Source organism: Delphinus delphis, chromosome 16 (assembly GCF_949987515.2).
Source record: "Delphinus delphis chromosome 16, mDelDel1.2, whole genome shotgun sequence".
Taxonomy (NCBI): domain Eukaryota; kingdom Metazoa; phylum Chordata; class Mammalia; order Artiodactyla; family Delphinidae; genus Delphinus; species Delphinus delphis.
The window spans coordinates 59491729-59512971 of NC_082698.1; the positions used below are offsets into that span (position 1 = coordinate 59491729).

At 38.7% G+C, this 21243-nt stretch overlaps 1 protein-coding gene across 4 annotated transcripts in view; it reads left to right on the plus strand.

The window, feature by feature from the left end:
- The window catches only part of P4HA1 (prolyl 4-hydroxylase subunit alpha 1), a 94848-nt gene that overhangs the window by 14491 nt on the left and 59114 nt on the right, over window positions 1-21243 (plus strand). For all 4 annotated transcript variants that reach the window (XM_060034807.1, XM_060034809.1, XM_060034806.1 and 1 more), the window contains exons 2-4: window positions 17879-17986; window positions 18931-19027; window positions 20325-20476. In XM_060034807.1, coding sequence (XP_059890790.1) covers window positions 17911-17986; window positions 18931-19027; window positions 20325-20476 — 325 coding nt within the window. In that variant the 5' untranslated portion in view covers window positions 17879-17910. The remainder of the gene's footprint in view (window positions 1-17878; window positions 17987-18930; window positions 19028-20324; window positions 20477-21243) is intronic.

The window sequence follows — 21243 nt, forward strand, 5'->3', positions numbered from 1 at the left end:
GGCTACCTTCATTTTTATTAACCAGCTTACGTTGCCATGGTAATTTGGAGTAATGCTGTGAGGGTCTGAACTTTCTATTGTAAGTGACAGAAATCCAACATGAACTAGTTTCAGAAAAAGGGAATTTACAGGCTCCCTTAGCTGAGTTGGAAGATTATTGGGATAGCTCACAGATTCAAAGCAGTAATTGTAAGAATCAGGACTGTGGAGCTTTTAAAGCTGTTTGTCTCTGTAAAACTTTGTCCTGTTTATAGATTAGGTTACTACCTATCCTTGTCAAGTGGGAAAGATGGTCACAGGCAGCTCCAGATTCACATCCTCTGAACTTAGCAATTCAGAAAGAGCTGCTTTTTACCATTTCACAAGCCCACTCCTCAACTGTTATGTTGGTGGGAATGAGAGTCAATGACTGCCTTAGCCTGGGTCATATGTCTATTTCTGGGAGGAAGGAGAATAGAAAAGTATGCTACTCTGACAATGTACAGTAGCTCACTACTTGATATCTGGGTTGCTTTCAAATAAGCTTAACAATCTTTGAAGCAGAGAAATCTAGAGGTTTATAGAGTTAGAAAGTGGGACATGCTCAAACGTGTTAGCCACTTTATTGTGTTAGAGTGTAGTTAAGCACTTCATTAAAGGCTTATAGTGCCATAATATGGAAGTTGATGTTTTAGGTTTATTATTTTGTATAGAGTTAATTTTTGTCATTATAAAAGTAAATATAATTAGAGAAATGCAAATCCAAACTACAGTGAGGTACCACCTCACACCGGTCAGAATGGCCATCATTAAAATGTCTACAGGGCTTCCCTGGTGGTGCAGTGGTTAAGAATCCGCCTGCTAATGCAGGGGACATGGGTTCGAGCCCTGATCTGGGAAGATCCCACATGTTGCGGAGCAACTAAGCCCATGCGCCACAACTACTGAGGCTGCGCTCTAAAGCCTGTGAGCCACAACTACTGAGCCCACATGCCACAACTACTGAAGCCCACATACCTAGAGCCTGTGCTCTGCAACAAGAGAAGCCACCGTGTTGAGAAGCCTGTGCACCGCAACAAAGAGTAGCCCCCACTTGCCACAACTAGAAAAAGCCTGCATGCAGCAACAAAGACCCAACGCAGCGAAAAATAAATAAAAAACAAATACATTTTTTTTAAAAAAGGTCTACAAATAACAGATGCTGGAGAGGGTGTGGAGAAAAGGGAACCCTCCTACACTGTTGGTGGGAATGTAAGTTGGTGCAGCCACTATGGAGAACAGTGTGGAGGTTCCTCAGAAAACTAAAAATATTGTAGAATTACCATATGATCCAGCAGTCCCACTCCTGGGCATATACCTGGACAAAACTATAATTAAAAAAGATACATGCACCCCTGTGTTCATAGCAGCACTGTTCACAATAGCTAAGACATGGAAACAACCTAAACGTCCATTAACAGATGAATGGATAAAGAAGATTGGTACATATATACAATGGAATACTACTCAGCCATAAAAAAGAAAGAAATAGGATTTCCCTGGTGGCTCAGTGGTTAAGAATCTGCCTGCCAATTCAGGGGACATGGGTTAGAGCCCTGGTCCGGGAAGATCCCACATGCCGTGGAGCAACTAAGCCCGTGCGCCACAACTACTGAGCCTGCGCTTTAGAGCCCATGAGCCACAACTACTGAGCCCACATGCGTAGAGCCCATGCTCTGCAACAAGAGAAGCCACCGCAATGAGAAGCCCATGCACTGCGACAAAGAATAGCCCCCACTCGCCGCAACTAGAGAAAGCCCGCACACGGCAACAAAGACCCAGTGCAGCCAAAAAGAAAGGAAGGAAGGGAGGGAGGAAGGAAGGAATTTCTGCCTAAAGAAAAAAAAACAACAACGAAATAATGCCATTGCAGCAACATGGATACAACTAGGGATTATCATACTAAGTGAAGTGAAGTCAAAAAGAGAAAGACACATACCATATGATGTCACTCATATGTGGAATCTATAATATGACACAAATGAGCCTATCTACAAAACAGAACACAGACATAGAGAGCAGACTTGTGGTTGCCAAGGGGTAGGGGGCTGGGGGAGGGAAGGACTGGGAGTTTGGGATTAGCAGATGTAAACTATTATATATAGGATGGATAAACAACAAAGTCCTACTGTATAGCATAGGGAACTATATTCAATATTCTGTAATATACCATAATGGAAAAGAATATTAAAAAAAGAGAGTCTACATACAAGTGAGTCACTTTGCTGTACAGAAGAGATTGGCACAACATTGTAAATCAACTATATTTCAATAAAAAACATAACCTATTACATGATGAGAAAAAAAAACATTGAGTATAAAAGTAAATATACCCTATGACATCTGGAAAATGCAGAGAAATAGGAAAAAATCACCTAATGTTCTGCTCTCCAGAGACAACTACATTTTGGTGAATTTCCTCTGCATGTTTTCTTGCATAGTTATGATCACATTATAATGTTAATTTTTTTTGAATTTTATTTATTTTTTTATACATCAGGTTCTTATTAGTTATCCATTTTATACACATCAGCATATACATGTCAATCCCAGTCTCCCAATTTATCACACCACCACCACCACCCCTACCACTTTCCCCCCTTGGTGTCCATATGTTTGTTCTCTACATCTGTGTCTCAGTTTCTGCCCTGCAAACCGGTTCATCTGTACCACTTTTCTAGGTTCCACATATATGCGTTAATATGCAATATTTGTTTTTCTCTGTCTGACTCACTTCACTCTGTATGACAGTCTCTAGATGCATCCACGTCTCTACAAATGACCCAATTTCGTTCCTTTTTATGGCTGAGTAATATTCCATTGTATATATGTACCACATCTTCTTTATCAATTCGTCTGTCTGTGGGCATTTAGGTTGCTTCCATGACCTGGCTATTGTAAATAGTGCTACAGTGAACATTGAGGTGCATGTGTCTTTTTGAATTATGGTTTTCTCTGGGTATTTGCCCAGGAGTGGGATTGCTGGGTCATATGGTAATTCTATTTTTAGTTTTTTAAGAACCTCCATACTGTTCTCCATAGTGGCTGTATCAATTTATATTCCCACCAACAGTGCAAGAGGGTTCCCTTTTCTCCACACCCTCTCCAGCATTTGTTGTTTGTAGATTTTCTGATGATGCCCATTCTAACTGGTGTGAGGTGATACCTCATTGTAGTTTTGATTTGCATTTCTCTAATTAATTAGTGATGTTGAGCAGCTTTTCACGTGCTTCTCGGCCATCTGTATGTCCTCTTCGGAGAAATGTCTATTTAGGTCTTCTGCCCATTTTTTGATTGGGTTGTTTGTTTTTTTTTAATATTGAGCTGCATGAGCTGTTTATATATTTGGAGATTAATCCTTTGTCCGTTGATTCGTTTGCAAATATTTTTTCCCATTCTGAGGGTCATCTTTTCGTCTTGTTTGTAGTTTCCTTTGCTTTGCAAAGGCTTTTAAGTTTCATTAGGTCCCATTTGTTTATTTTTGTTTTTATTTCCATTACTCTAGGAGGTGGATCAGAAAAGATCTTGCTGTCGTTTATGTCAAAGAGTGTTCTTCCTATGTTTTCCTCTAAGAGTTTTATGGTGTCCAGTCTTACATTTAGGTCTCTAATCCATTTTGAGTTTATTATTGTGTATGGTGTTAGGGAGTGTTCTAATTTCATTCTTTTACATGTAGCTGTCCAGTTTTCCCAGCACCACTTATTGAAAAGACTGTCTTCTCCATTGTATATCCTTGCCTCCTTTGTCATAGATTAGTTGACCATAGGTGCATGGGTTTATCTCTGGGCTTTCTATCCTGTTCCATTGATCTATGTTTCTGTTTTTGTGCCAGTACCATATTGTCTTGATTACTGTAGCTTTGTAGTATAGTTTAAAGTCAGGGAGTCTGATTCCTCCAGCTCTGTTTTTTTCCCTCAAGACTGCTTTGGCTATTCAGGGTCTTTTGTGTCTCCATACAAATTTTAGGATTTTTTGTTCTAGTTCTGTAAAAAAATGCCATTGGTAATTTGATAGGGATTGCATTGAATCTGTAGATTGTTTTGGGTAGTATAGTTATTTTCACAATATTGATTCTTCCAATCCAAGAACATGGTATGTCTCTCCATATGTTGGTATAATCTTTAATTTCTTTCATCAGTGTCTTATAGTTTTCTGCATACAGGTCTTTTGTCTCCCTAGGTAGGTTTATTCCTAGGTATTTTATTCTTTTTGTTGCAGTGGTAAATGGGAGTGTTTTCTTGATTTCACTTTCAGATTTTTCATCATTTGTGTATAGTAATGCAAGAGATTTCTGTGCATTAATTTTATATCCTGCAACTTTACCAAATTCATTGATTAGCTCTAGTTTTCTGGAGGCATCTTTAGGATTCTCTATGTATAGTATCATGTCATCTGCAAACAGTGACAGTTTTACTTCTTCTTTTCCAATTTGTATTCCTTTTATTTCTTTTTCTTCTCTGATTGTTGTGGCTAGGACTTCCAAAACTATGTTGAATAATAGTGGCAAGAGTGGACATCCCTGTCTTGTTCCTGATCTTAGAGGAAATGCTTTCAGTTTTTCACCATTGAGAATGATGTTTGCTGTGGGTTTGTCGTATATGGCCATTATTATGTTGAGGTAGGTTCCCTCTATGCCCACTTTCTGGAGAGTTCCTATCATATATTGTTGAATTTTGTCAAAAGCTTTTTCTGCATCTATTGAGATGATCATATGGTTTTTCTTCTTCAATTTAATATCGTGTATTGCATTGATTGATTTGCGTATATTGAAGAATCCTTGCATCACTGGGATAAATCCCACTTGAAAATGGTGTAGGATCCTTTTAATGTGTTGTTGGATTCCGTTTGCTAGTATTTTGTTGAGGATTTTTGCATCTATATTCATCAGTGATATTGGTCTATAATTTTCTTTTTTTTTTAGTATCTTTGTCTGGTTTTGGTGTCAGGGTGATGGTGGCCTCATAGAATGAGTTTGGGAGTGTTCCTCCCTCTGCAATTTCTTGGAAGAGTTTAAGAACGATGGGTGTTAGCTTAGTTTAAGAACGATGGGTGTTAAGAACGATGGTTCTCTAAATGTGTGATAGCATTCACCTGTGAAGCCATCTGTTCCTGGACTTTAGTTTGTTGGAAGATTTTTAATCACAGTTTCAATTTCATTACTTGTGATTGGTCTGTTCATATTTTCTATTTCTTCCTGGTTCAGTCTTGGAAGGTTATACCTTTCTAAGAATTTGTCCATTTCTTCCAGGTTGTCCATATTATTGGCATAGAGTTGCTTGTAGTAGTCTCTTAGGATGCTTTGTATTTCTGCGGTGTCCACTGTAACTTCTTTTTCATTTCTAATTTTATTGATTTGAGTCCTCTCCCTCTTTTTCTTGATGAGTGTGGCTAATGGTTTATCAGTTTTGTTTATCTTCTCAAAGAACCAGCTTTTAGTTTTATTGATCTGTGCTATTGTTTTCTTTGTTTCTATTTCGTTTATTTCTGCTCTGATCTTTATGATTTCTTTCCTTCTGCTAAGTTTGGGTTTTGTATGTTCTTCTTTCTCTAGTTTCTTTAGGTGGACGATTAGATTGTTTATATGAGATTATTTTCTTGTTTCTTGAGGTAGGCTTGTATAGCTATAAACTACCCTCTCAGAACTGCTTTTGCTGCATCCCATAGGTTTTGGATCGTCGTGTTTTCATTATCATTTGTCTCTGGGTATTTTTTGATTTCCTCTTTGATTTCTTCAGTGATCTCTTGGTTATTTAGTAATGTATTGTTTAGCCTCCATGTGTTAGTGTTTTTTACGTTTTTTTCCCTGTAATTGATTTCTAATCTCATAGTGTTGTGGTCAGAAAAGATGCTTGATATGATTTCAGTTTTCTTAAATTTACTGAGGCTTGATTTGTGACTCAAGATGTGATCTATTCTGGAGAATGTTCCGTGCACACTTGAGAAGAAAGTGTAATCTGCTGTTTTTGTATGGAATGTCCTATAAATATCAGTTAAATCTATCTGGTCTGTTGTGTCGTTTAAAGCTTCTGTTTCCTTATTTATTTTCTGCTTGGATGATCTGTCCATTTGTGTAAGTGAGGTGTTAAAGTCCCCCACTGTTATTGTGTTACTGTCGATATCCTCTTTTATAGCTGTTAGCAGTTGCCCTATGTATTGAGGTGCTCCTGTGTTGGGTGCATATATATTTATAATTGTTATATCTTCTTCTTGGATTGATCCCTTGATCATTATGTAGTGTCCTTCTTTGTCTCTTGTAACATTCTTTATTTTAAGGTCAATTTTATCTGATACGAGTATTGCTACTCCAACTTTCTTTTGATTTCCATTTGCATGGAATATCTTTTTCCATCCCCTCAGTTTCAGACTGAATGTGTCCCTAGGTCTGAAGTGGGTCTCTTGTAGACTGCAGATATATGGGTCTTGTTTTTGTATCTATTCAGCAAGCCTGTGTCTTTTGGTTGGAGCATTTAATCCATTCATTTTTAAGATAATTATCGATATGTATGTTCCTATTACCATTTTCCTAATTGCTTTGGGTTTATTTTTGTAGGTCCTTTTCTTCTCTTGTGATTCCCATTTAGAGAAGTTCCTTTAGCATTTGTTGTAGAGCTGCTTTGATGGTGCTGAATTTTCTTAGCTTTGCTTGTCTGTAAAGCTTTTGATTTCTCCATCGAATCTGAATGAGATCCTTGCCGTGTAGAGTAATCTTGGTTGTAGGTTCTTCCCTTTCAGCACTTTAAGTATATCATGCCACTCCCTTCTGGCTTGTAGAGTTTCTGCTGAGAAATCAGCTGTTAACCTTATGGGAGTTCCCTTGTATGTTATTTGTCATTTTTCCCTTGCTGCTTTTAGTAATATTTCTTCGTCTTTAATTTTTGCCAGTTTGATTACTGTGTGTCTCGGCGTGTTTCTCCTTGGGTTTATCCTATATGGGACTCTCTGCTATTCCTGGACTTGGTTGGCTACATCCTTTCCCATGTTAGGGAAGTTTTTGACACTAATCTCTTCAAATATTTTCTTGGGTCCTTTCTCTCTCTCCTCCTTCTGGGACACCTGTAATGCGAATGTTGTTGCATTTAATGTTGTCCAGAGGTCTCTTAGGCTGTCTTAATTTCTTTTCATTCTTTTTTCTTTATTCTGTTCCATGGCAGTGAATTCCACCATGCTGTCTTCCAGGTCACTTCTCCGTTCTTCTGCCTCAGTTATTCTGCTATTGATTCCTTCTAGTGTATTTTTCATTTCAGTTATTGTATCATTCATCTCTGTTTGTTTGTTCTTTAATTCTTCTAGGTCTTTGTTAAACATTTCTTGCATCTTCTCAATCTTTGCCTCCATTCTTTTTCCGAGGTCCTGGATCATCTTCACTATGATTATTCTTTTTCTGGAAGGTTGCCTATCTCCACTTCATTTAGTTGTTTTTCTGGGGTGTTATCTTGTTTCTTCATCTGGTACATAGCCCTCTGCCTTTTCATCTTGTCTATCTTTCTGTGAATGTGGTTTTTGTTCCACAGGCTGCAGGATTGTAGTTCTTCTTGCTTCTGCTGTCTGCCCTCTAATGTTAATTTTTTTCTTTTTCTTCCTTTTTTTTTTTTTTTTTTTGGCTGCGTTGGGTCTTCATTGCTGTGTGCGGGCTTTCTCTAGTTGTGGCAAGTGGGGCCTGCTCTTCGTTGTGGTGTGTGAGCTTCTCATTGCGGTGGCTTCTCCTGTTGCTGAGCATGGACTCTGGGCGCGGGCTTCAGTAGTTGCAACAAGTGGGCCCTAGAGCGTGCGGGCTTCAGTAGTTGTGGCTTGCAGGTTCTAGAGCGCAGGCTCAGTAGTTGTGGCGCATGGGCTTAGTTGTTCTGCGGCATGTGGGATATTCCCAGCCCAGACCAGGGATTGAACCCCGTGTCCCCTGTATTGGCAGGTGGATTCTCAACCAGTGAATCACCAGGGAAGTCCCTCCTTGTTTTTTTGGGTTTTTTTTGCGGTACGCGGGCCTGTCACTGTTGTGGCCTCTCTCGCTGCGGAGCACAGGCCCGGACGCGCAGGCTCAGCGGCCATGGCTCACGGGCCTAGCTGTTCTGCAGCACGTGGGATCTTCCTGGACCGGGGCACGAACCCGTGTCCCCTGCATCGGCAGGCGGTCTCTCAACCACTGCGCCACCAAGGAAGCCCTCCTCTTTGTTTTGATTAGTATTTATTTATAACTTTCTGTCAGAGTGTAGTAGCAACAATCTCATTCAATACAGATTCCAGCAGGGCTGTATGATATTTATTTTTTTTCAGGAGTTCTTTTTTTTTTTTACAGCAAAATTGTGAGGATGGTACAGAGATGTCCCATGTACTCCCTGCCCCCACACATGCATAGTCCCTCACCAGAATGGCATATTTGTTAAAATTGATGAATCTACATTGACACATTGTAATTGCCCAAAGTCCATAGTTTAACATTACCCCTTTACTCTTGGTGTTGTAACTTCTATGAATTTGAACTAATGTATAATGACACGTATTCATCGTTATGATACTGTAGAATATTTTCACTGCCCTACAATTCCTCTATGCTTCAACTGTTCATCCGCCCTCCTTCCATTAACCACTGATCTTTTTACTCTCTTCATAGTTTTATTTCTTCCAGTGTCATATAGTTGGAGTCATGCAGTATATAGTAGCCTTTTCAGATTGACTTCTTTCACTTAGTAATACACATTTCTTTCCTCCATGTTTATTTTTCTAATGGCTTGATAGCTCATTTCTTTTTAGCATTGAATTTTCTGTTGTCTAGATGTATCACAGTGTATCCATTCACCTACTAAAGGAATTCTTGGTTGCTTCCAAGTTTTGGCTATTATAAAATAAGCTGGTATAAATATACATGTGCAGGTTTTTGTGGGGACATAAATTTTCAACTCCATTGGGTAAATACTAAGGAGCATGATTGCTGGATCATATCGTAAGAGTATTTTTAATTTTTTAAGAAACTGCCAAACTGTCTTCCAAAGTGGCTGTACCATTTTGCAATCCCACCAGCAATGATTGAGAGTTGATGTTAATTTTTAAATCTTGTTTTTCATTTATTTATTTTTATTTATTTTTTTACATCTTTATTGGAGTATAATTGCTTTACAATGGTGTGTTAGTTTCTGCTTTATAACAAAGTGAATCAGTTATACATATACATATGTTCCCATATCTCTTCCCTCTTGCGTCTCCCTCCCTCCCACCCTCCCTATCCCACCCCTCCAGGCGGTCACAAAGCACCGAGCTGATCTCCCTGTGCTATGCAGCTGCTTCCCACTAGCTATCTACCTTACGTTTGGTAGTGTATATATGTCCATGCCTCTTTCTCGCTTTGTCACAGCTTACCCTTCCCCCTTCCCATATCCTCAAGTCCATTCTCTAGTAGGTCTGTGTCTTTATTCCTGTCTTACCCCTAGGTTCTTTATGACATTTTTTTTTCTTAAATTCCATATATATGTGTTAGCATATGGTATTTGTCTTTCTCTTTCTGACTTCACTCTGTATGACAGACTCTAGGTCTATCCACCTCATTACAAATAGCTCAATTTCGTTTCTTTTTATGGCTGAATAATATTCCATTGTATATATGTGCCACATCTTCTTTATCCATTCATGTGATGATGGATGCTTAGGTTGTTTCCATGTCCGGGCTATTGTAAATAGAGCTGCAGTGAACATTTTGGTACATGACTCTTTTTGAATTATGGTTTTCTCAGGGTATATTCTGGCCTTACATTTAGGTCTTTAATCCATTTTGAGCTTATTTTTGTGTATGGTGTTAGGGAGTGATCTAATCTCATACTTTTACATGTACCTTTCCAGTTTTCCCAGCACCACTTATTGAAGAGGCTGTCCTTTCTCCACTGTACATTCCTGCCTCCTTTATCAAAGATAAGTTGACCATAGGTGCGTGGGTTTATCTCTGGGCTTTCTATCCTGTTCCATTGATCTATATTTCTGTTTTTTGTGCCAGTACCATACTGTCTTGATTACTGTAGCTTTGTAGTATAGTCTGAAGTCAGGGAGCCTGATTCCTCCAGCTCCGTTTTTCATTCTCAAGATTGCTTTCGCTATTCAGGGTCTTTTGTGTTTCCATACAAATTGTGAAAGTTTTTGTTCTAGTTCTGTGAAAAATGCCAGTGGTATTTTGATAGGGATTGCATTGAATCTGTAGACTGCTTTGGGTAGTAGAGGCATTTTCACAATGTTGATTCTTCCAATCCATGAACATGGTATATCTCTCCATCTACTTGTATCATCTTTAATTTCTTTCATCAGTGTCTTATAATTTTCTGCATGCAGGTCTTTTGTCTCCTTAGGTAGGTTTATTCCTAGATATTTTATTCTTTTTGTTGCAATGGTAAATGGAGTGTTTTCTTGATTTCACTTTCAGACTTTTTGTCATTAGTGTATAGGAATGCAAGAGATTTCTGTGCATTAATTTTGTATCCTGCTACTTTACCAAATTCATTGATTAGCTCTAGTAGTTTTCTGGTAGCATCTTTAGGATTCTCTATGTATAATATCATGTCATCTGCAAACAGAGACAGCTTTACTTCTTCTTTTCCGATTTGGATTCCTTTTATTTCCTTTTCTTCTCTGATTGCTGTTGCTAAAGCTTCCAAAACTATGTTGAATAAGAGTGGTGAGAGTGGGCAACCTTGTCTTGTTCCTGATCTTAGTGAAAATGCTTTCAGTTTTTCACCATTGAGGACGATGTTGGCTGTGGGTTTGTCATATATGGCCTTTATTATGTTGAGGAAAGTGCCCTTTGTGCCTCCTTTGTGCAGGGTTTTTATCATAAATGGGTGTTGAATTTTGTTGAAAGCATTCTCTGCATCTATTGAGATGATCATATGGTTTTTCTCCTTCAATTTTTTAATATGGTTTATCACATTGATTGATTTGCATATATTGAAGAATCTTAGCATTCCTGGAATAAACCCCACTTGATCATGGTGTATGATCCTTTTAATGTGCTGTTGGATTCTGTTTGCTAGTATTTTGTTGAGGATTTTTGCATCTATGTTCATCAGTAATATTGGCCTGTAGTTTTCTTTCTTTGTGACATCCTTGTCTGGTTTTGGTATCACTGTGATGGTGGCCTCGTAGAATGAGTTTGGGAGTGTTCCTCCCTCTGCTATATTTTGGAAGAGTTTGAGAAGATGGGTGTTGGCTCTTCTCTAAATGTTTGATAGAATTCGCCTGTGAAGCCATCTGGTCCTGGGCTTTTGTTTGTTAGAAGATTTTTAATCACAGTTTCAATTTCATTGCTTGTGATTGGTCTGTTCATATTTTCTATTTCTTCCTGATTCAGTCTTGGCATGTTGTGCATTTCTAAGAATTTGTCCATTTCTTCCAGGTTGTCCATTTTATTGGCATAGAGTTGCTTGTAGTAATCTCTCATGATCTTTTGTATTTCTGCAGTGTAGTTGTTACTTCTCCTTTTTCATTTCTAATTCTATTGATTTGAGTCTTCTTCCTTTTTTTCTTAATGAGTCTGGCTTAATGGTTTATCAATTTTGTTTATCTTCTCAAAGAATGAGCTTTTACTTTTATTGATCTTTGCTCTCATTTCCTTCATTTCTTTTTCATTTATTTCTGATCTGATTTTTATGATTTCTTTCCTTCTGCTAACTTTGGGTTTTTTTTGTTTTTCTTTCTCTAATTTCTTTAGGTGCAAGTTTAGGTTGTTTATTCTAGATGTTTCCTGTTTCTTAAGGTAGGATTGTATTGCTATAAAATTCCCTCTTAGAACTGCTTTTGCTGCATCCCATAGGTTTTGGGTCGTCGTGTCTGCATTGTCATTTGTTTCTAGGTATTTTTTGATTTCTTCAGTGATCACTTCGTTATTAAGTAGTATATTGTTTAGCCTCCATGTGTTTGCATTTTTTACAGATCTTTTCCTGTAATTGATATCTAGTCTCATAGCATTGTGGTCAGAAAAGATACTTGATACAATTTCGATTTTCTTAAAATTACCAAGGCTTGATTTGTGACCCAAGATATGATCTATCCTGGAGAACATTCCATGAGCAGTTGAGAAAAATGTGTATTCTGTTGTTTTTGGATGGAATGTCCTATAAATATCAATTAAGTCCATCTTGTGTAATGTATCATTTAAAGCTTATGTTTCCTTATTTATTTTCATTTTGGATGATCTGTCCATTGGTGAACGTGGGGTGTTAAAGTTCCCTACTCTGAATGTGTTACTGTCGATTTCCCCTTTTATGGCTGTTAGTATTTGCCTTATGTATTGAGGTGCTCCTATGTTGGGTGCATAAATATTTACAATGGTTATATCTTCTTCTTGGATCGATCCCTTGATCATTATGTAGTGTCCTTCTTTGTCTCTTGTAAGAGTCTATTTTAAAGTCTGTTTTGTCTGATATGAGAATTGCTACTCTAGCTTTCTTTTGGTTTCCATTTGCATGGAATATCTTTTTCCATTCCCTTACTTTCAGTCTGTATGTGTCTCTAGGTCTGAAGTGGGTCTCTTGTAGACAGCATATATATGGGTCTCGTTTTTGTATCCATTCAGCCAATCTGTGTCTTTTGGTGGGAGCATTTAGTCCATTTACATTTAAGGTAATTATTGATATGTATGTTCCTATTCCCATTTTCTTAATTGTTTTGGGTTCGTTATTGTAGGACTTTTCCTTCTCTTGTGTTTCTTGCCTAGAGAAGTTCCTTTAGCATTTGTTGTAAAGCTGGTTTGGTGGTGCTGAACTCTCTCAGCTTTTGCTTGTCTGTAAAGGTTTTAGTTTCTCCATCAAATCTGAATGAGATCCTTGCTGGGTGGAGTAATCTTGGTTGCCGGTTTATCTCCTTCATCACTTTAAATATGTCCTGCCAGTCCCTTCTGGCTTGTAGAGTTTCTGCTGGGGATTCCCTTGTGTGTTATTTGTTGTTTTTCCCTTGCTGCTTTTAATATGTTTTCTTTGTATTTAATTTTTGACAGTTTGATTAATATGTGTCTTGGCGTATTTGTCCTTGGATTTATCCTGTGTGGGACTCTCTGTGCTTCCTGGACTTGATTATTTCCTTTCCCATATTAGCGAAGTTTTCAACTATAATCTCTTCAAATATTTTCTCAGTCCCTTTCTTTTTCTCTTCTTCTTCTGGAACCCCTATAATTCGAATGTTGGTGCATTTAATGTTGTCCCAGAGGTCTCTGAGACTGTCCTCAGTTCTTTTCATTCTTTTTTCTTTCTTCTGCTCTGCAGTAGTTATTTCCACTATTTTATCTTCCAGGTCACTTATCCGTTCTTCTGCCTCAGTTATTCTGCTATTGATCCCTTCTAGAGTATTTTTAATCTCATTTATTGTGTTGTTCGTAGTTGTTTGTTTCATCTTTAGTTCTTCTAGGTCCTTGTTAAATGTTTCTTGCATTTTGTCTATTCTATTTCCACGATTTTGGATCATCTTTACTATCATTATTCTGAATTCTTTTTCAGGTAGACTGCCTGTTTCCTCTTCATTTGTTAGGTCTGGTGGGTTTTAATCTTTCTCCTTCATCTGCTGTGTGTTTTTCTGTCTTCTCATTTTGCTTATCTTACTGTATTTGGGTCTCCTTTTTGCAGGCTGCAGGTTCGTAGTTCCCGTTGTTTTTGGTGTCTGTCCCCAGTGGCTAAGGTTGGTTCAGTGGGTTGTGTAGGCTTCCTGGTGGAGGGGACTAGTGCCTGTGTTCTGGTGGATGAGGCTGGATCTTGTCTTTCTGGTGGGCAGGTCCACGTCTGGTGGTGTGTTTTGGGGTGTCTGTGGACTTATTATGATTTTAGGCAGCCTCTCTGCTAATGGGTGGGTTTGTGTTCCTGTCTTGCTAGTTGTTTGGCATAGGGTCTCCAGCACTGTAGCTTGCTGGTCGTTGAGTGAAGCTGGGTGCTGGTATTGAGATGGAGATCTCTGGGAGATTTTCGCCATTTGATATTATGTGGAGCTGGGAGGTCTCTTGTGGACCAGTGTCCTGAAGTTGGCTCTCCCACCTCAGAGGCACAGCACTTACTCCTGGCTGCAGCACCAAGAGCCTTCCATCCACATGGCTCAGAATAAAAGGGAGAAAAAGTAGAAAGAAAGAATTAGTAGTAGTAGTAGTAGTAGTAGTAGTAGTAGAAGAAGAAGAAGAAGAAGAGAAAGAAAGGAGGGAAGGAGGGAAGGAGGGAAGGAGGGAGGAAGGAAAAAAAGAAGATAAAGTAAAATAAAATAAGATAAAATATAATAAAGTTATTAAAATAAAAATAATTATTAAGAAAAAAATTTAAAAAACAGACGGATAGAACCCTAGGACAAATGGTGGAAGCAAAGCTATACAGACAAAATCTCACACAGAAGCATACACATACACACTCACAAAAAAGGAAAAGGGGAAAAAAATCATAAATCTTGCTCTCAAAGCCCACCTCCTCAATTTGGGATGATTCGTTGTCTATTCATGTATTCCACAGATGCAGGGTTCATCAAGTTGATTGTGCAGCTTTAATCCGCTGCTTCTGAGGCTGCTGGGAGAGATTTCCCTTTCTCATCTCTGTTCTCACAGCTCCCAGGGGCTCAGCTTTGGATTTGGCCCCGCCTCTGCGTGTAGGTCGCCGGAGGGCGTCTGTTCTTCATTCAGACAGGACGGGGTTAAAGGAGCAGCTGCTTCGGGGACTCTGGCTCACTCAGGCCGGGGGGTGGGGGGGCGGGGAGGGAGGGGCACGGAGTGCGGGGCAAGCCTGCGGCGGCAGAGGCCGGCGTGACGTTACACCAGCCTGAGGCGCGCCGTGCATTCTCCCGGGGAAGTTGTCCCTCGATCCCGGGACCCTGGCAGTGGCAAGCTGCACAGGCTCCCTGGAAGGGGGGTGTGGACAGTGACCTGTGCTCGCATACAGGCTTGTTGGTGGCGGCAGCAGCAGCCTTAGCGTCTCATGCTCGTCTCTGGGGTCGGCGCTTTTAGCCGCGGCTCGCGCCCTTCTCTGGAGCTCCTTTAAGCAGGCAGGTCCAGACTCTTTCCCGGACTCCTTCCCGGCTAGCCGTGGTGCACTAACCCCCTGCAGGCTGTGTTCAGACCGCCAACCCCAGTCCTCTCCCTGCGCTGCGACCGAAGTCCGAGCCTCAGCTCCCAGCCCCGCCGCCCCGGCGGGTGAGCAGACAAGCCTCTCGGGCTGGTGAGTGCCGGTCAGCACTGATCCTCCGTGCGGGAATCGCTCCGCTTTCCCCTCCGCACCCCTGTTGCTGTGCACTCCTCCACGGCCCTGATGCTTTTCCCCTCGCTACCCGCAGTCTCCGCCCGCGAAGGGGCTTCCTAGTGTGTGGAAACCTTTCCTCCTTCACAGCTCCCTCCCACTGGTGCAGGTCCCGTCCCTATCCTTTTGTCTCTGTTTATTCTTTTTTCTTTTGCCCTACCCAGGTACGTGGGGAGTTTCTTGCCTTTTGGGAGGTCTGAGGTCTTCTGCCAGCGTTCAGTAGGTGCTCTGTAGGAGTTGTTCCACGTGTAGATGTATTTCTGGTGTATCTGTGGGGAGGAAGGTGATCTCCCCGTCTTACTCTTCCGTCATCTTCCCTTTGTCTCCTTGTTTTTCATTTAAATTTACAAGTAAGGAATATGTTCACTTTAAGTTTCTTGACATATAACACTATCATTAGATATTTTAAATTAAGTTGTTAAATTTGTTTAATTGTTCATTTGATAGGCAAAAACTGGCTATTTATTTCAGTTTTTTTGTGTCCTTGAATACCAATGAGTGGGTTGTTTTTGTTTTTTTGGGGTTTAGTTAACTATAGTTCCTCTTTTGTGGCTTTCTGGTTTATTACTCCACTTATCTACTAACATCTTAGTAGTTTTCTTACTGATTTGTAGGAGTTCCTTAAATGAGCTCTGTTTTCTTTAGTTTCCTAGTTTGTAGTTAATTTTTAAAAAACATACATAAACCTAAATTATTTTGTGTATATAATTCCATCTGGCTTTTGATAGGTTGTCTTATCATTTTTAAGTTTAAAATTTCTTCTCTCCTTTCAGAGATCCAATAACTTTTCCTTTTGTTGTTTTTTTTGTTGTTGATTATAACTCTTTATTCCATTTAGAATAAAGCAGTTTTCAAGCTTCTTTTTTGTAATTTCTGTAGGCTAATGGTTCTTGATTCATTGTGAGGTTTAAGGATGATAAAAGTTGACAGAAACTTTAGGGACAAAATATATTTTAGCAGTGAAAAAAATGATAAGCTCTTATCTGACAAATGTAAACTTTCTCATCAGAGTTAAACGTTTAGACAACATTTCTGATTAGCCTTCTGTTAGTACAGCAAAAGCATTTGTATTTGCTGGAAATAACATTTATTTATGAAGAAATTATGGCAGAAATCTGTTTAAACAGTGAGAAAATTCTAGACTGTTCAGACAGCCCAGGATTTTGAAAAAGTCTTGTGCTTTGGCAGGAACCCAGGAGAGGATGTGTCTGCATCTGCTGCATGCTAGAAGCCTTCCCAAAGAGTTACTGTAAAGCAGCCAAGAGAACAGTGTATTTCACTACTGTGTGGTTCTGGAAGTAACTGGAAGTTTGCAGACTTGAGGGAGGAGACTTAGGAGTACTTCCAGGAGGTCAGTGTCAGTTTCTGTGGTGACCTATTTTTAGTGATTCAAGTTAAGGAAAAGTGTTTTGTGTGTGTATGTGTGTAATAGGGAGTTTTCCAATGTGGCCTTGAACCTGTTGCTTTAGGAGAAGCCACTTGGGAAGAGTCAGAGGTGCCTGTACCAAAGAGGAATAGGGTGACAAGTCAGAATAACCAGTGGGTGTCTGTTATTGGGGCGAATGGTACTGCAGTTGTAATTTATTTTCCTGTAAGGTAATAAAGGAGAAGGACTTAAAGTCCATGTATGTTGTGGAGAAGGAGCAAGAGAAGAGTGCTAACAGGGCCTTTGGGAAAGCAAGGTAAAAAACTTTCTACTGGTTAGTTGATAATCTGCATCTGCCATGAAGAATCCATTCCAGAAAAGACAGCCCTACGGGGGACAAAGCAAAAAAGACAGAAGGGCTTTGCTGCCAGGTTTTAGAAAAAAATGCCACAACTTTGTACTGGGCTAAGGATTTTTTACATAGAACACAGTAGATAAGAGAAAAAGCTCAGCATTGGGCCCTTTGAGAGAAATTGCTAGATTAAATCGACAGGGTTGGTTGGTATTTTTTTTTTTAATTCTGTACAACTTTTAAAAAATAAAACAGCTTTATTGAGATATAATTCATATACCACACTATTCACCCATGTTCATGCTTGCGTACTTTTTAGTACTTTCACAGTGTTCTTCAACAGTTGATCACCACCGTATATTTTAGAACGTTTTCATCACCCCAATATCTGCAACTTTTAATTGAACTTATTTTAAAATTTAAGGCCATTGCAGGGAAAAGATGGAACAAGTTAGCAATTTAGAGGATTAATCAGAAAGCTCTGAAACCTTTTTTCCCTTTAAGCATATTCTAACATTTTATTTTATTTTATTTTAAATGTATTTCTGGCTGAGTCGGGTCTTTGTTGCTGCGCGCAGCCTTTCTCTAGTTGTGGCGAGCGGGGGCTACTCTTGCCCAGTGCGTGGGCTTCTCACTGCGGTGGCTTACTCAGTCCAGTGCGTGGGCTTCTCACTGCGGTGGCTTCTCTTGTTGCGGAGCACGGGCTCTAGGCATGTGAGCTTCAGTAGCTGTGGCTCGTGGGCTCTAGAGCACAGGGTCAGTAGTTGTGGTGCACGGGCTTAGTTGCTCTGCGGCATGCGGGATCTTCCCGGACCAGGGCTCAAACCCATGTCCCCTGCATTGGCGGGCAGATTCTTAACCACTGCGCCACCAGAGAAGTCCTCTTTTTTAAAAATAATGGCCATATTTCTCTTATAGGTGTGCGATCCTGTAAAAGTAAGCCTCTGAAGATGATCTGGTGTATTTTAGTTGTAGGGTTTCTACTTCCCCAGTCTTTGGCTGATCCAGGCTTTTTTACTTCAATTGGTAAGTCTTAATTATTTTTTGTTGTTTTTGCATTTAAAAATTTACATTTTTTAGTGTTTTTAGATCAGTAAAAACCAATACATTTGTGTTCCCAGAGACTGAAACATTACTTCAGTCCCTGCCCCTGTAAAAGTCTCTCTCATTTTTAAATTCAATTGTTTTCTTTAAATTATTTTCTCTGATTACAAAAGGAATACATTTTCAGATTAGAAATTTATGAAAATTTAGAAAAGCATACCAAAGAAAATTCTCTGGTAATGAGTCCACCCAGCAAATCATTTAATGTATATGCTTAGTCTTTTATGTTTTCCTATATACATACTTCATATGTCTTAAAAGAGAAGTTTTCTGTCATCTTGTTGACCAGTTCTACCCTCACATGATTGTGGAGCTAAATAAAACACAAACAAGTACTATAGTTATGAAACCTCATTTTGGGATGTAAAATGATGAGTTCTGTTTTCCCCTTATGAATAACTAAATATGGATATTTGAATTGCAGTTGAGAAGTATACTTTTTGTTAGTGTGGTCTTTGTTTATTGAATAAAAATTTAGTTCTAAGTAGTTTCAAAACCACAAAAAGGTGAGAGGGGAGGTAGGGAAGAAGAAACATTGATCCTTAGAAAGTAAGGTTTTGAAATTAAAAAATAAATTTTTAGATGACAGACAATTTGTCGATATGGTCCAAGCTTACAGAATTAAGTAGCTTGAAAATTTGAATTGGAACACATGATTAGAAGAGTTTCCGGCTTTATTTTTATTTATCTGGTTTTTAAAAAAGGAAAAAAAGAAAAAAAAAATGATGCTCTCTCCAACATATCTGATTCATGCCAGGTAAGTCCTCTCAGAATGAAGCATTCTCAATCATTCTTATATTATTCAAAATTACTTGTTTTGACCAGTATGGGTATTTGATTACTTTCTTCCCTTTTTCTCCTTCTAGGTCAGATGACTGATTTGATCCGTACTGAAAAAGATCTGGTGACTTCCCTGAAAGACTATATTAAGGCAGAAGAGGACAAATTAGAACAAATAAAAAAGTAAGCAAAGTGTTTTACTTATTATGACTCTGATTCCACCTTCATGTTTTCTTGGTAGAGCTAAAACATTCTTTGAGTGAAAGTGAAAGCCCTCTGTCAGTCTTAAAAGACCAGTTGAAATGGCTAAAGTAGGAGCACAGAAAACAGAAGTTAGGCCCAGGCTAAGACTTCAGTTGAAGAATATGGATTGAGATAAGAATATAAATGGGTATGGGTCATTGACTGACATTTTTTTTCAATGGTTGCTAATATCTTCTATCCTCTTCTAACCTCCCTAATCAAGCCACCTTCTGGAGCAATTTTCCACTGCTATTTATCCTTCAGTCCTATGGTTCCATTCTAGAGATTACAGTGATAAGTATAGTATTATTTAATTGATATAGTTTTTCCTTAAATGCTAATTTATTTATTTAAATTTATTTATTTATTTATGGCTGCGTTGGCTCTTTGTTGCTGTGTGCGGGCTTTCTCTTGTTGTGGCGAGTGGGAACTACTGTTTGTTGCGTGCGTGGGCTTCTCATTGCAGTGGCTTCTCTTGTTGCAGAGCACAGGCTCTAGGCGTGCGGGCTTCAGTAGCTGTGGCACGTGGGCTCAGTAGTTGTGGCTTGCGGGCTCTAGAGTGCAGGCTCAGTAGTTTTGGTGCATGGGCTTAGTTGCTCCGCGGCATGTGGAAATCTTCCCAGACCAGGGCTGGAACCCATGTACCCTGCATTGACGGGCGGATTCTTAACCACTGCGCCACCAGGGAAGTCCCCTAATTTATTTTTAATTGACTCAGGTTCATATTTAATTCTGACCTGAGAGTTCCTAACCTTTGTTTAATGAGTAGCTAAGTATTCGGTTTTTTTGTTTTAAAATACAGTTTCTAGATACTGAATATAAAATTTTGCTATAAGTTTGATTTAAATGAACATGTAACTGAAATTGGATTGGGCTGATTACTTTGTAATAATCAATTATTTGGCTTTAAGGACCTGTAGGGAAATGAATTTTTAGATTCTTACTAGAGGGATCCAATCACAACTTTTACTAAGATAGGTTATGCTTACTGTAACCATTTGGGAGAAACAAAACTAAAACAAAAAGTCTTGTAGTTATATTTTGATTTTGCCAAGTTAGATTTTATCTGTAAGAGAATCTTGCTCTTTAAAAATCCTTTGTAATTTTACTTTTAAAAGGATTTTAAGTATAGTTTTAACTCAAAACCCTCTAATCTTTTTGAGTGCTTTACTAGTCTTCTTCCTCATTGAGTGTGTATATACTTTATGTAGATTCCACTTATGTCTTACGTTTTTAGATGGGCAGAGAAGTTAGATCAGCTAACCAGCACAGCAACAAAAGATCCAGAAGGATTTGTTGGACACCCTGTAAATGCATTTAAGTTAATGAAACGTCTGAACACTGAGTGGAGTGAGTTGGAGAATCTGGTCCTTAAGGATATGTCAGATGGTAAGTCAGATGGTAAGACTAATGAGCCAAAAAAAAAAGTAAGGCTTTTTTGCTACCACCTGTAGACATGCCAGAAGAAGTGATAAATTCAGTTCCCAGAACATCAGGTGTTCAGCCTTGTAACTGAATTATTGCTGAGATGTATTTGATTTGACTAGAGTTAATTTAGTCTACATCCTGAATTCTTGATTTAAAAAAAAGCTGAATAAAAACTGGAAATAAAGAAAGATAGAACTTTATTGTTAAAATGTAATTTCTGCTCTTCATTTAACATGGTCCTTTTTGCTTTGAAATCTAAAAAAGTGAATCAATGGTTTGGCATACAGCTTCATTTCTGAGGGTAATTGTTTTCATTTTAGGATTACCTTCAGATTTAAAAAATTTTATGGGTAAGTCTTTATCTTCTAATCAATTTTTAATGTACTGGGAGTGATACTAATAAGGAAAAATGTTAGCTGTGTTTTACATAGTACTTTGAAGCTTAGGATTGTTTTGTTTAACATAGACAATAAATTTAAAAATTGAGGCTGCAAACAGTAATAATGAATGTCTTTCTAATTGAAACAATAAAATTGTAGTTGAAGTATTGAGATCTTTTAGATATTTTAGTAACAGACACAGAAAACTAAGGCTGGAGTTTAATGAAGTAGAGGTATTATGCTTTAGTACATAGTGTTTATTTGTTGAATGATTGAAGGTGGCAAAAAAAAGAGAGACAGAACTGAGCCAACTGTGTAGTAAAGCACTCCAAGTGTGCTTTCAAGTAT